The 14859-nt window shown below is 54.1% G+C and overlaps 1 protein-coding gene across 1 annotated transcript in view; it reads right to left on the bottom strand.

Moving 5' to 3' along the window:
* Window positions 1-4424: 4424 nt before the first annotated feature.
* WWTR1 (WW domain containing transcription regulator 1) overlaps window positions 4425-14859 on the bottom strand; it is a 113359-nt gene continuing 102924 nt past the window's right edge. The window contains exons 5-7 of the mRNA XM_056121595.1: window positions 9038-9171; window positions 6873-6985; window positions 4425-5200 (exon numbers count right to left, since the gene is read on the bottom strand). Of these exons, the coding sequence (XP_055977570.1) occupies window positions 5016-5200; window positions 6873-6985; window positions 9038-9171 (432 nt within the window). The 3' untranslated portion in view covers window positions 4425-5015. The remainder of the gene's footprint in view (window positions 5201-6872; window positions 6986-9037; window positions 9172-14859) is intronic.

Here is a 14859-nt window from a genome sequence, read left to right as displayed (position 1 = left end):
TGAGGCCCTGTGTGTCTCATCACTGAGGGCCCAAATGTGACTATCCAGTGGCCTCTGAAGGATGGTGGCCACTGGGCCGCCAGTGGGAACAGGCCAAGGCACAAAACCTATTCCCACCTGGGTTGGCCCAGCACCGGTAGCCTACTGCAGGGACCGGACACATTTCTACCTAAAGCCACTGGGTTCCGAGATTCGTTTCTGAGTCTCTGGGATCATGGCCGTTAAGCAGTTCAATCAGGAACCAGAGAGAGAGGGGCCATGCCTCCAATTATACAGCTGAGCCGGAGTTGGTTTGTGGGTGTGTTTCCCATATACCTAACTTTTGGCTGTCTACTTTCTTGGTAAACTTTGCCCCAAGTTTTTGGGGTCTGGCCAAAGGCACAGCAGCAATTTTGGGGTATCTGGAAGTCTGAAGGTGCCATCAGGCTGCTGATGCACTCGCCTCACAGGTACAGATTGACCTGCTGGCGGCACCATACCCCAGAACGTCTTCATTTTGAGACTTGTTGTTACTGTGTTTGGCATATCAAATACATCACAGGTAGCTTGTCAGGCTTTGCCGTGCGGGCGAGATACTCTCCAAGAGGGGTGGAGGAATCGAACCCGGCTTGGCCGGGCTGCCTGTGCGCAAGGGAAATGCCCTACTGCTGTTATCGCTATAAATAAATATAAAAGAAACACACACACACACACAAAAGGAGGGGCAGGGCTCTGTGTGGGGCTACACAATGGAGCACACGCCTTGGAGGCCCACAGTTCGATCCCAGGACTGGAAGTTGAGGGGAGATACATCTGGGGGTACAGTTATAGTTGCCACACGGTACCCCAAGCTCTGCCTTGCCTGTGGCTGACCAGGGTTCAATGCCTGGCACCGGGTATGGTACCCTCAGCACCGCCAGGAGTGACCCCGAACACAGAAGCAGCACTAAGTCCTGAGTATTGATGGTGTGACCCAAAAATAAGAAAGAAGAAAAGGAAAGAAAAGAAAGGGAGGGAGAAAGCAAAAAAGAAAAAGAACGAAAGAAAGGAAGGAAGGAAGAAAGGAAAGAAGGAAGGAAGGAAGGAAGGAAGGAGGGAGGGAGGGAGGAAGGGAGGGAGGGAGGGAGGGAGGAAGGAAGGAAGGAAGGAAGGAAGGAAGGAAGGAAAAGGGAGGGAAGGAAGGAAGGAAGGAAGGAAGGAAGGAAGGAAGGAAAAGGGAGGGAGGAAAGAAAGAAAGAAAGAAAGAAAGAAAGAAAGAAAGAGGGGCTGGAGCAATAGCACTGCGGGTAGGGCGTTTGCCTTGCGCACAGCCGACCCGGGTTCGATTCCCAGCATCCCATATGGTCCCCTGAGCACCGCCAGGAGTGATTCCTGAGTGCAGAGCCAGGAGTAAATCCCTGTGCATTGCCGGGTATGACCCAAAAAGCTAAAAAGAGAGAGAGAGAGAAAGGTAGGAAGGAAGGTAAGAAAGGAAGAAGGACGGAAGAAAGGATGGAAGGAAGGAAGGAAGGAAGGAAGGAAGGAAGGGAGGGAGGGAGGGAGGAAGGGAGGGAGGGAGGGAGGGAGGAATAAATCACAGCTGGTGACTTCGAATCAGGTGGAAAGCAGAATCCCAGATACTGAGCCCAAACCATTGGCCCCGAATGCTGTATGGAACCACCTCTCGTCTGCCAGGAGCGGGCCACCCCAAGCCTCCCACGGCCGCCACACAAAGGAACACACACAAGGCAGGAACACACAGAGACCCCAGTGGAAATCCAATTGCATTTATTTCTCTTACACAGAATCAGCGGAGTCAAAACCAGCCTCAAACAGCAGGGCAGATGGTCTGGTGGGGCTGACGGGAGTCCCCTCTCCAAACACACACACACACACACACACACACACACACACACACACACACACACACACGCCTGGTGACAGGATGGAGAGGGGCGTTTGTCTGAGTTAACTGCAGCAGAGTGTTAGGGAAACAAACGGTCTCGGTCCACTCCCGTTCTCCCGGCTCCCTTTCCCCTCAGAACAGCGTATGCATTTCTCGTTAGGGTCCACATCCAGGAACAACTTTCTCGTGAGAACGAACAAACATGCTAGTTCACTGCCCCTGCTCTCCAGCGCCTTCCGCAGAGAGCTCCTCCCTACTCCGTGCAGGCGATTCTCTGTCTTGTGCAATCAGTACATACAAGGCCATCTCACACCCTAAGTACTACAGTGAAACGCTAACCAGGACTTAGCTTGTACAGAATTGCAAATAGGTACAAACAGGCAATGTATTCGAGAAAAAGTACTTTATCAGGGAGGGGGAATAAAACCTTCAATGACAGGTTTCTGAAACTATTATTAATTAATTAATTAATTTAAAGTTTGGGACCTACCCCAGCAATGCCCAGGGCTTACTCCTAGCTCAGTGCCAGGGATCACACCTGGCAGGGCTGGAGGACCATCGGTGATGTCGGGGCATTCAACCTGGGTCGGTCACGTGCAAAGCAGGTGCCCCCCCCAGACTCCCGTCTCTCCAGATCTAAAATCATTTAAATTTTTCATAGGCATTTTAAATAAGAAAAAAAGAATGGATAAAATAGTGAAACTGGCTGATTTCAAACTAAAAAGATGAACTCTTCAGGCAGTTGCTCTATAACAAGAAATATAAGATAAATAGCACCTTATTAAGATTTCTGCAGGGGTTTTAATACTTCCAATAAACCTTTCAAAAAGTTTTTTATTTTCTACTTAAAATTTCTAACTTTAGTGTTTGTTAACAAAGGCCATTGTTTATGACCCTGAAAACAAACAATTTACTTTGTCTATTAGTAAACACTTTCTCAGGATCCACATTTTATCATGGAAAAAATATTTGTTATATTCATTAATAAATGTGCCAACTAATTTCACTAAAATTTTTTTCTACTGTTTTCTAATGCCACAGCTTACTAGGAAATTATAAAAAAAAATCAAAAATACAAATCATTCAGGTTTTAACTATTTAAAAAAAGGGGATAGCTGTTTCTCTTACCTTTAATAACCTGAAAACAAATCTATAAAAATATCTTTTTAAAAATACAGTAACACTGCTCAGTTGTTAGGTCTTGTTGCTGTTGTTTTGTGTTTCCTTTTTTTCTCTTTCTTTAGAAAGAACCAGAAAGAACGCATTGGTTCTTTGGACTGTTCCTTGTTTTGTGAAAAGTTTTGCGGCTTTCTGCAATGATGACTAACCAAAGAGAAAAAGAAACAGTGCTCTCTCCAATGCAGTAGTGACAGACACGTCTATCACCCCCACTTCTCCCGGAGCACTGAGGGAGCCCGGGGACCACGAGCATCTCTGGGCGGAGGGGGAGACCCCAGCTGACGGATGCTCTTGCCCGATTCCCGCTCAGCATCCACGCTGGGGGTCCTGCACCCCCTCCCTCCCCCATAAAGTGCACTGAAGCGCTTTCCTCCCCGCCGGGCCTGGCTCCCCCTTTCAGCTCGTCTTGCTTTGGGGCCCTTGTGGCACCACCCACGTCCCTTCTCCTCACCTCCGGCCCTCCCACTCGCCTCCACCTCAGCCCTCCACACTTGCCTCTTCCCCACCCTCCCGAGGATCCTGTGCCTGTCCCTCCTCGGGACCTGCCCTCGGATCCCCCCACCCCGGAAGCCGGACCCTCAAGGAACGGAGAGTTTCCTCCCGGAGACCTGAAGGATGCCATCCCAAAGAGCTAGGAGATTCAGAGATCGTAAATAACGTCAGTTCCAACTGTGAAACGCTCAGGACTTCATCGGCAATGCAGGCGGGCTGCAGGCCCAGGACCCCGGGGGGGGGGGGGGGGGGGTTTCCCTCTCAGTCCTTTCAAAGTTAATTTTTTTAATGTGTTTTTTGGGGTTTTTTTTGGTTACATAAGAGGTATTGAATAATAATAGATCATGCCTTTGTATACCAATGGCAGCAAAGGGAGTTAGCAGAATATTCGGAGGAATCGGTTTGGCTGACTTCAGACGCCCGGGCAGGCGTTTTCACACCCGTCAGACATCGGCTTCATCCTTCACACATTCTCCTAGTGGAGATGACGTTTGCCGCGTTTGAGATCTCGGAAGCAAACCCGGCCAGGTTTCCAGGGTTTCGAGAAGCAAAGGTGAAAGCCGTGCGCAGAAGGCAGAAAGAGCTGCTGCCCTCACTCACAGAATCGTTCCCCCAGACAAGACCCAGCACTTCCCCGGTGGGCAACAAAGAAAAAAACCCAAACTCGGCAGCCCTGTGTCTGCGGCAAAATGATCGTGCCGAAATCTCCCATCCTAAGAGGTGGTCCGTTAAAGATCCAACTTGCCCTTTGTAAGAATTTGGTGGGGGGGAGGCTCGGAGAGGGTCCCCAAAAGGGTCTCTTTCCGGAGTTCTGTGGCACTGGGTGATGGACCCAGACACTCCCTCTCCCCTCCTACTGGGGAGGAGAGAAGTAAACTCTGTAGTAAAATTATTTAAAAAAAAATCTTGATAGAACGCCGTGTGCCTGGGCAGAAACAGAACGACCATCACCAGGACCGGCCGGCCGCCCAGGCCTCAACTACACTGCATTCCCTAGAGCAGAATCGCGCCATCCGCACAGAGGTTTTGTTCTTTGTTTTCTTGGGTTTTTAAAAGCTCAAGTTCAATATGTTTCAAAGCGTTTGGTACTAAACTGTCACCAAGAGCTTCTGGATAACCAGTGGGTCTAGGGTCATGTTCATTCCCTGGACAGAGCCCCTGCCCCTCACGCTCCCTTGGGGAATCAGGTGAGTTCTGACCAACTGGGCTCTGATCGATTCCACTACGATCCAGGAAGCTAAATCCCGGGGGTGCAGAGAGCTAAACAGGACATGGCTTTGATGGACCAGCCGCGCCTCACCAGCCTGGGTGCACGGGTTTGCAGACTAAGGGAAGACCAAGGTCTGTTCACGATTAGCTGAAGAGACTGTCCCTCAGGGCCACCGCGGGCAGAGGCAGGAGCAGGAGGCAGGGGGGCAAGGGGGGGGGGGTGGTCCGCTCTGCTCCAGGTGGGTCCCATGGCCCAGGGAGCGGGCGCAGCTTACAGCCAGGTGAGAAATGGTTCGCTTTTGTTCAGAGCCGACTCCACGTCGTTGAAGAGCGGGATCAGATCTTCGGATTCCAGGGTGCCGAGGTCCACGTTCGTGCCCGGGAGACAGTCAAGAAAGTCAGGGAAGCGGTTCTGCTGTGGGTTCATGCTCATGGCCGTCTGGCCTGCGGTTTCTCCTAGGAAAGCAGCCGAGGAGCCCACATCAGCGACTGGTTTGGTTCGGGGAGAAAGCTCCCCGTGGGGTGCGTGGGAGCTGTTAGGAGAGTGTCAGGGAGAGCTTGAACTCAGGGCTCCTGGGGAAGCACCCATGAACGCAGACCTCCCTGGGCCCTTGGGTGTGAGCTGCCGGGGGCGTGTGCGGAGGGACGGTGGCGGCTATTCCTGGGGGCGGTGGAGGAGCAGAGGCGGGCTGGAACCCCGGCTGGTGGCTCCCAGGGCAGGCTCCTTAACTCGGGGGCTCTCTCTCCAGCCCCTCGCTGGGTTTTCTCTGGTTAAAGGTCTCCGAGATACAGGCCAAGGGTTCGCCTGACTAGCTTTGATCCTCCCAGTCAGGGCTAAAAGTGAAACCCCCACAACGGCAGGTTGCAAACATTCCATTCTGCAAAATTTCAGCCACTACCAATGGAGGTAAGAGTAAGGGTCCCGAGTAAGAGCTGCAGAGATGCCCAGAGACTCTGAAATGTCTCTGGGCAGCCCGGGTCCAACACCGTGGCCAGAAGGGGCTGGAGGAAGCACCTGCGTCTGACCCGTGGGCTACTCCCCCCAGGACAGGGTCAGAGCACTGGAAACAACTGACCCAGGACAGGGTTTCTCTATTTCCTGGGGCTCTCCCATTCCTGATAATTCCCCATTTGTTTTCAGTGTTGGGGCCACACCCAGCAGTCCCTGGGGACCATGTGGTCTCAGGGATGGAACGGGGTCTTCCGTGTCAACTCAGCCAGCTTGCTCTCTCGCTCTCTCTCTGTAAGAGTGTGTGTGTGTGTGTGTGTGTGTGTGTGTGTGTGTCTGTCTGTCTGTCTGTCTGTCTGTCTCTGTGTGTCTGTCTCTCTCGGTAACTCCTAAAAGACATGATGGGGAACTGGCGGCCAGTGCAGCAGGTAGGGTGCTTGCCTTGCACATGGTGGACCTGGGTTTGACACCGGCACCTCCCGTGGCCCCGAGCCCCACCAGGCATGATCCCTGAGTGCAGAGCCAGGAGTTAGCCCTGAGCACCACCGGCTGTGGCCCCAGACCACAAAGGTGCCAGGGCCACACAATCATTCCAGGAGGAGGACCCAGCTCTCGCCTGGCCCGGGGGCCCCCTCCTCGCCCTCCCTCATGGCTCGAGACCGGTTCCGTGCATCTGAGCAGGCCGCACCCAGCTTCCCTGCCCGCACGCCCCCACCCTCCGGCCCGGGGAGCCCCAGAAAGGCTTCACAGGACCCAGTGCACACGGCCAGGGGGACACCTGCTTTGTCCAGGCTGGCCCTGAGCCCTACCTCTGGCCCTGTCCGTCCTGCACTGGACCCTGTGACTGCTGATGTCCCCAAACGGTACCTGCCAACGTGCTTCAGGGACTCCAGCCAGTCCCGCACATCCCAAGGAGAAGGGGCTGGTGGGCGGCAGGTGCCACCAGCGAAGGGGGGCCAGGCGGGCGCGACTCCAGGGTGACCCACCGAGGGCAGGGCGGGGCAAAGAGCGGGGGGGAGGGGCCTCCCAGCCAGCTCGGAGGGCCCGCTCCCCCCGCACCCCCTCGGACCATCCCCCTCCAAAACTAAAGCCAGCGACTCCGAGAGTACCGTGCCTACCATGCCTATCTGGCAACCCGGGAGTCCAAAGGAGCCGAGAGAGGCTCAGGGTGGCACCCACCTGTGTCCATCTCGTCCACGTTGCTGAGGAAGTCCTCGGGGGTGGCGGGCACGCTGTAGCAGCCCAGGCCCAGGCCGCTGTCCGCGCTCTGCTCCCGAGAGTGGTAGGCACCCCTGCAGAGGCGAGAGGGACACGTTCAACACGGGCCATCGAGGCAATGTCCCGCGCAAGGACAGAGGCAGGAGACGGGGGGGGGGGGGGGGGGGGCACCCAAAGGGACCAGGACAGGGAGTGCAGAATCAAAGTGAAGTCACAGAGCAGATGAATCTGCTGGGTTGTGCTGGGTTGAAAACCAAGGAACACCTCAATTCGGACTGCACGTGACCAGGAGCAGAAGGGGGTGGAGGGGAGGGGCCCCAGGGGTCGGGGCTTGGGGGTGGGTCGGTGTGAAGCAGTGTGAATCCGGACCCCTAAAGCAGAAACAGCACTGTGAACCCATGCTCCTGCAACCAATAAAAAGGTATACAATCCAGGGGCCAGGAAGAGCGTTTGCCTTGCACACAGCCAACCCGGGTTCGATCCCCGGCATCCCATATGTCCCCTGAGCACTGCCAGGAAAAAGCAAAAAAAAAAAGAAAAAAGAAAAAGTACAATTCATGCAGAAGAAGTGAAAGGCAGCTACGGAAACTGGCCCACACAGCAATGTCCCTGCACCAGCGCCACGGGACACGGAGATTCCAAAACCCACTCCCTGATGGGAGAAAGGACGGTATCTACACCGTGAAACTGAGCTGCATAGGAATCAGCACGGATTCACCTTCACCTCCAAGGAACACTCAGGACAAGCCCCTGGGCGCAGAAGGAAAAGCACCTGAAATAAGATGGGCTAGCGCTAGGATGCACCCGCTAAATTAAGAGGTTATGAGGGTGAAAGGCGTCAAACAGCCCCCGTGGCTCCATGGCTCCACTGCAGAGGGACCAGGGAAAGGGCATGCTTGGGGGAGCCGGGGGTGGGTTTAATTATTAGCTGTGATAATGAGTGGAGGCAGCCAGTTAGATTGGGGGTTTGTGGCAAGTGTGGGGGCCAAGACACAGGCAAGCCTTAAGTCATTGGGGGGACACAACACGCTTAAAATCAGTAACGAAAACACTCCTTTGTGCCAGCATTCTGGTGACTGTGGATTTTCCTCGACTTCTCTCTTGTAACGACCTTCGTCACTGTGCGTGTGTGAGGCAAAGCCTCTGCAAGGGCAGAAAAGGCCCTGGAAAGCACCTTCTCCCCAAGACAGGAGTGACAGGACAGCGGGGAGGGCGTCTGCCCTGCACTCGGCCGACCCGGGTTCGATTCCCAGCATCCCATAGGGTCCCCTGAGCACCACCAGGAGTGATTCCTGAGTGCAGAGCCAGGAGTAAACCCTCAGCATCGCCGGGTGTGACCCAAAAAGAAAAAAAGAATGAAAGGCCCTGGAAAGCGTCTTCTCCCCTGATTTTGGGTTAAAAAGAGTACGAGGGCAACGAGTCCATCTAGTTAAAGGATCCTTTCCTCGCACTTCTAGCTCATCATTTTAAAATTCCACTTCTCTGCAGCAGAGTTCCTAGGCACCCAGCCCTTCGCTTGCCCTGCTAACATCACACCTAGCCACAGTTTGATCCTCACACCCAGGAAACTGAGTAACGCCATGAACTCAACTACAGACCCCCCCCCCCCCCGCCCCCATTTCCCTGGAAACACTGTCTCCGAATTGTTCGCTTCTCTGGTTGCCGTAACACACTTGAACAGGGGGCCTCTGCATGTACCGCCGGTGGATCACACTCGGGTGTGGTTTAACTAACACACATCCCAGCACTAGTGTCAATGTGTTAATCTCCCGATAGGCGCCTAGGACCGAGATTCTTCGAACACGACACAATGAGATGTTGAAATAATAAGCCCGTTCCCATTTTCAAACGGCTGACCAGTGGGTTCACTCCATGTCCTGTTACCAATTTTAAGAAGTTAGTCAACAATGGAGTCACCTGAGTCAAAGCCACTTGTTAGGATTCAGGGGTTTCGCCTTACATGGAGCTTCCTCTCTACTCACACATGCTGCCCTCCAAACCACACCCCTCACTGGACAGAGGTCCCCACTGAAAAGAAAAAGGAGACCCACTTCCCCAACTTCCTGATTCTCTGCCACCCCCTCTAGCCGCACCCCAACCCCCAGCCCTCCGATGCGTCCACTTACCCGTTGAGGAAAGGATCGGAGCTGTTGTTGGTGATGGATCTCATGTCGGGGGTCATGGCCGGAGGGCTGACAATGGTCTGCACTGTGGCCAACGTCTCGGGCTCCATGGGCAGCTGCCTGCAGAGAGCCGCCTCCTGAGGAGAGAGGAGCGGGGACAGGCCCTGGTGACACGCCCCCTCATACAGGACTGGAGCAAAGCACGCTCCACGCGACAACTCTTTACCAAGCCAAGAACCGTGAAGGACAAGAGTTGGTGGATTTCTTCCTCTCTGGAACCCTCAGAGGCTGAAGCCACGGAGCACCCACCCCAGCCATCGCAATGGTTCAAGTGGATCTCAAGGCCCTTTCTCAGAGACCAGGTACACAGGTTCAAGCTAGGTGCATCGGAGGGGCTGACCCCGGCTCCCTCGGGTCTATTGTGCCCTTGGCCCCAGCCAGGGAGAGAGTTCAGTATCTCACTGAATCACGCTTCTGATTACATGCCAACTTCCAGGAGAGCTAAACCACTCAGTCATCAAGTTTGTGGTTTGTGTTTGTTTTCTTGTTGACCTTTTTAAAGTATTATTATTAGTGAAACACCATGAGGTACAACTATAGACTTACAAACTTTCGTGCTTGGGTTTCAGTTATACAATGATCGAGTACCCATCCCTCCACCAGTGCCCATTCACCACCACTGATCCCAGTAGCCCTCCCATGCCCCACTCCAATCCCCCCACCCTGCCACCTTTGTGGCAGGGCATTCCCTTTTGCTCTCTCTTTCACTTAGGGTGTTGTGGTCCACGCGAATTCTCCAAACATCCGTTACTTGGTGTTCCCTTCTCTATCTGTGCTGCCTTATCATGTGCTGCTGGCTTCCAAGCCATGGAGCAGACCTCCTGCTACTTATCTCAACTATTCTTGGGTGTTCGTCTCCCATTCTGTTACTTTATATTCCCCAGATGAGTGCAGTCTTTCTATGTCTGTCCCTCTCTTTCTGGCTCATTTCACTTAGCATGACACTTTCCATGTAGAACCACTTGTATGTAAATTTCATGACTTCGTCTTTTCTGACAGCTGCATAGTATTCCATTGTGTAGATGTACCAAAGTTTCTTTAACCAGTCATATTTTCTCGGGCACTTGGGATTTTTCTAAATTTTGGCTATTGTGAACAGTGCAGCAATGTACATAGAAGTGCGGATGTCATTTTGACCGTACTCTTTTGCCTCTTGGGATATATTCCCAGGAGTGGTATTGCTGGGTCAAATGGGAGCTCAATTTCTAATTTTTGGAGAATCGTCCATACTGTTTTCCAAAAGGGCTGAACCAGTCGGCATTCCCACCAGCAGTGAAGCAGGGTAGTTGACCCACTTTCTGCTGACTCGGACGGCAGCAGGCTGGGAGTGGCACAAATCCGATGCAAGCACCACTTGAGAATCAACGTGCAGGGAAAAAAAGACACCCTGGCCATCCTCTGTCCAAAGCCAGAACCTTTGCCAAGTCCCCACCCCCAGAGCTATAAACAGAGTGACTGAAGAGATTTTCTCCAGGTGTGACCTCCAGGAACTCGTTTTGGGGTTCCAGCGCAGCTACTCATATGCCCTAGACTGAAGAACAGTCCGTCTCTATTCGGGGAAGCCCATCCTCTTCGACTGAGCGCACAGCTTTGGGAGGGACACACGTGGAGCGGTGAGGGAGGAAGGGGACACCCGTCTCACCAGCCAGATCAGCTGAATCAACCCTGGCGATCAATGGGGTGACAGGTGTTGCAGCCAGATCGCCCTCACATCCTGGAGCGATAGCACAGAGGATAGGGCGTTTGCCTTGCGTGCGGCTGACCTGGGTTCGATTCCTCCGCCCCTCTCAGAGAGCCAGGCAAGCTACCAAGAGTATCCCGCCCACACGGCAGAGCCTGGCAAGCTCCCCGTGATGTATTTGATATGCCAAAAACAGTAACAAGTCTCATAATGGACACATTACTGGTGCCTGCTTGAGCAAATTGATGATCAATGGGAGGACAGTGCTACAGTGCTACAGTCACCTCCAGGAAGTCCTGCCATTCTGACACATGAGGCCAGACCCCTAATCTCTCTGCTCGGGAGAGAGATTTTTCCCGAGTGTGTTGGTGCTGGTGTCCAGCCCGAAGCAAGCTCCTTCCCAGAGCCAAGAGGTCCGGCTTCCCACCTTCCAGGCTGACGTCACTGGTCTTCGGAATCCCCAAACCAACCCCCCAAGTCATGACTTCCCCTGCGAACAGAACTCTCGGGCTCTCATCACAGGATCTCTGCTATGTGGCTCCAGTGCTGGCATGCTGTGCTTTGAGAGAGTCTAGACAAGTCCCGGTGAAGTCATCAGCTATGAAAACGCGGGTTCCTAGGCTTCACTGTGCTGCTTGGGAAGCTCGGCTCCTATAAAGCGCCAAGACCTGATAAGACTCGCAGCTAACAAAGACCCAAAATAAACACCACAGCGGCAAAGAGTACCTGCTCGAAGTCTGCTCACCCAGGCCCTGGGTGATCAGAAGACTTAACCCAATCAAGTTTAGCAAGTCTTAAGATGCGACCCAGGGTTAGTTCCCAGAAACTAGGAGTTTGGAGCAGCCCTGAACACTGCCTGGAGTGGCTCCCAAACCTCCCAAAATAAAGTGAGGTCATTTTTTTTTCACGCTTTGGGTCACACCCGGCGATGCTCAGGGTTTACTCCTGGCTCTGCACTCAGGAGTGACTCCTGGCAGTGCTTGGGAGATCATATGGGATGCTGGGAATAGAACCCGGGTTAGCTGCGTGCAAGGCATTTGCCCTACCTGCTTGTGCTATCACTCCAGCCCCATGAGGTCAATTTTTAAAAAATAAGCGAAGGAGCTGGAGCGAGAGCACAGTGGGTAGGGCGTTTACCTTGCAATGCAGCCGATGATGCAGCTGGGTTCGAGTCCCAGCATCCCATATGGTCCCCCAAGCACCACCTGGAGTGATTCCTGAGTGCAGAGCCAGGAGTAACCCTTGTGCATCACTGGGTGTGACCTAAAAAGCAAAACTACTACTACTACTACTAATAATAATAATAATAAAAATAATGATTGAAAAAAAACAAAATTTAAAGGTTCATTTTGGGAAGATTATTGGCTAAAATATAAAATACATATATTTCACTATATAGTGATACCAATTGTTGCTTGTAATGACATACACAAGGAGAGAAAAAATGTTTCTGAGATCACCAGAAACTAGATATGAAATGTAGAGTTCTGAACACTTTCCTCATTGACCTTACTCCCGGCATACTGCAAAAAGACACAACATAGATTTTTGTTCTGAAACACGTGTGGCTAAAAACATACTTTTCGTATGAGAGCAAAACTGCTCTTCTACTGGGAAAGCGGGTCGCTGCAACTTCCCTCGCTCTGCTCCCTCCGTTTTAAGCTAAGGAGACCCCTGGTGACCCCCGCCCTCTGCCCCTTCTGAAGACTGGATGCCCCTCACGCCAGGAGCAATGCCACGTTTGGTCCGAAGGGGGCGTGCAAGACCAGTTTTTCTGTTCAAATGTCACGTGAAAGACTACAGGACACAGGACGTGTGTTTGCGGGACCTCGAACCACTCTGAAGGGTAAATTAGACTCTCTTGTAGTCTATTATTTTACGTTTGTCTGTTTGCTGGGGGGACGGGGGAGGTCTGGCCACGCCGGCCTTGCTCTGGGTCATTCCTTCCCGAGCGCAGTGGGAGAGCGGCCTGCAGGGGGCGGCGCCGAGCTCCAGCCCCCCTGACCCCCTGCCCGCTCGCGCCCCCTGCAAGGGCTTTCCCGGCTGCTTCGCTCCACCCTCGGGACCACCCGGGAGCCGCCTTCGCGCAGCTAGGGCAACTGAGGCCCGGGGCACGCCGCCGCCTCTCCCGGGACCTGGCCCGGGCGTCCGTTCTTGGGCAGCGGGAGGAGCCGGAGGGGCCGGACATCGCCTGACCTGCTCTCCCTGACCTTTCTCTCCTGCGGGCGGTGGGCCTGGGCTCCGTTTCTCCTCTTTCTGTTCATCAGTCAGGGCCGGTGCGCCCCCAGCTTTGAAGAGGAAAGCGCAGCCGCCCTCTAGCTGGCTCTGCCCTCTGCCCCCTCCCCTCCCCCCGTGCCCACCCTCCTCCTCCGCTCACTACCCCTCCCCTCCCCCACTCACCTTCCCCCCCCCACTCTCCACTTCTCCCCCTTCCCCTTCTTCCCTGACCACTCGCTCCCTCCTCCACTCACCTCCCCGCCCCTCCCCTCCTCTGCCTCAACTTGACTTTCTCTCTCTTCCCAAGCCGGGGGTGGAGAGACTGTCGTAAAAGAGGGGCTTGGCGATCTCTGGCAGAGTCTGTGGTCACCCCTGAGCGCCCCTGGACCGAGTCATTAGAATCACAGTCCTCGGGCAGAAAGGAGTCCGGAGACCCAGGCCTGGGACGGAGAAACGCTGATTTGCACGTGGATTCTGCAAGCGAAGCGCCACACTCCCCCCGGCCTGCAGCCGGCCAAGGAACTGATTCCCAGAGGGTGACCACTCCGCCTTGTGGCCCTGGCCGTGACCCTGGCCGTGACCCCGGCCCGGGGGAGTCGTGGCTGGGCCCCATTTCAGGGAGAAACCAGCGACAGCCTCTTCTGCGGGACGAGGTGTGTGGGCTGGACCCACACCCAGGGAAAGTGGGATTGTTTTAATTACAGAGGGTGGGGCAAGCAGAAACAGAGGGAGAGAGGGAGAGAGAGAAAGACAGAATTTAAAAATGCTGACATTAAAATAGTCATTTGCGGATGGAGCCACTCGCCTAGTCTGCCAAAACCTGGAGGGTCTCGGAGCCCAAATGCTGGTTTATTTATTTAGGTCCTCGGAGCGGGGAGGGGAAGCCCACGTCAGCTGCCTTTGAACTCTGTGCCAAGGGATTCTGATTCCTGCTCAGGTGGCCGGGAGCCTCAGTCTGAAGGGGCTCATCTCCTGTGCAGCTGCCTGGAGGCTGCGGGGGGGGGGGGGGGGGGGCGGGAAGCCGGAGAGGACCCTTGGGGGAGATGCTGGGAGCCCTAATTAGCACGCGAGGTCCCTCGGGACGTCTCTCTTGAGCCTCTGCTCTCCTGTCATCTCTGTTGTCCCTTCCCAGCACAAAAGGAGACGCTGTAATCGACCTCTTCCCGCTGCGACCCCCAACGGCATGGCAGGGTGCCTTCTCCGCTTGGCGTCTGGCAACATCCCAAAGGAGCAGGAGCAGGGGTGACAGGCTGGGCTGGGGGTGTCAATGGCCAGCAGCACCGAGTATGGTCCCCTGAGCACCACCAGGAGCGATGGGTGAGCACAGAGTCAGGAGTAAACCCTGAACATTGTAGGTGTCATCCCCCAAACACCCCAAAGTGGTTTTCCCTTGGTGTAATCTGGGGGAAACCTCCATTTAAAAAGGCATTTCTTTTTGTAACATTTTTTAAGAGGATCCTTTCTAATCCTTTTTTTTTTTGGTGAGTGTGGAGTTTGGGGGGGCCACAACTGGCAGTGCTCGAGGGTCAGTCACGGATGTTTGCTCAGGAGTGACCTCTTGCAGGGCTCAGGGGACCACGTGTGGTGCAAGGGCCAGAACCAAGCCTGACTGAGGGCCCGCGTGCAGGGCAAGTGCTTTGACTAGGTCTGTACCGTCTCTCCAGCTCCAGAAGGTCCTTGTTCCAAAAAGAGAAAAAAAATGAGCACTTGTTCAGTGCTTAGGGCTGACTCCTGGCTCTGTGCTCAGAGAATCACTCCTGACGGGACTCAGAGGGGACACCGTGGGTGCCAGGGATTGAACCCGGGTCAGGAATGATCAAACTGTTCTTACTCCTCCATAATAGGAGCATCCCCGAACAGCTGCGAC

Source organism: Sorex fumeus, unplaced genomic scaffold (genome assembly GCF_029834395.1).
Source record: "Sorex fumeus unplaced genomic scaffold, SorFum_2.1 ptg000044l, whole genome shotgun sequence".
Taxonomy (NCBI): Eukaryota; Metazoa; Chordata; class Mammalia; order Eulipotyphla; family Soricidae; genus Sorex; species Sorex fumeus.
Note: the sequence above shows the minus strand (reverse complement) of the source record. Positions and strands in the feature narration are given on the sequence as shown.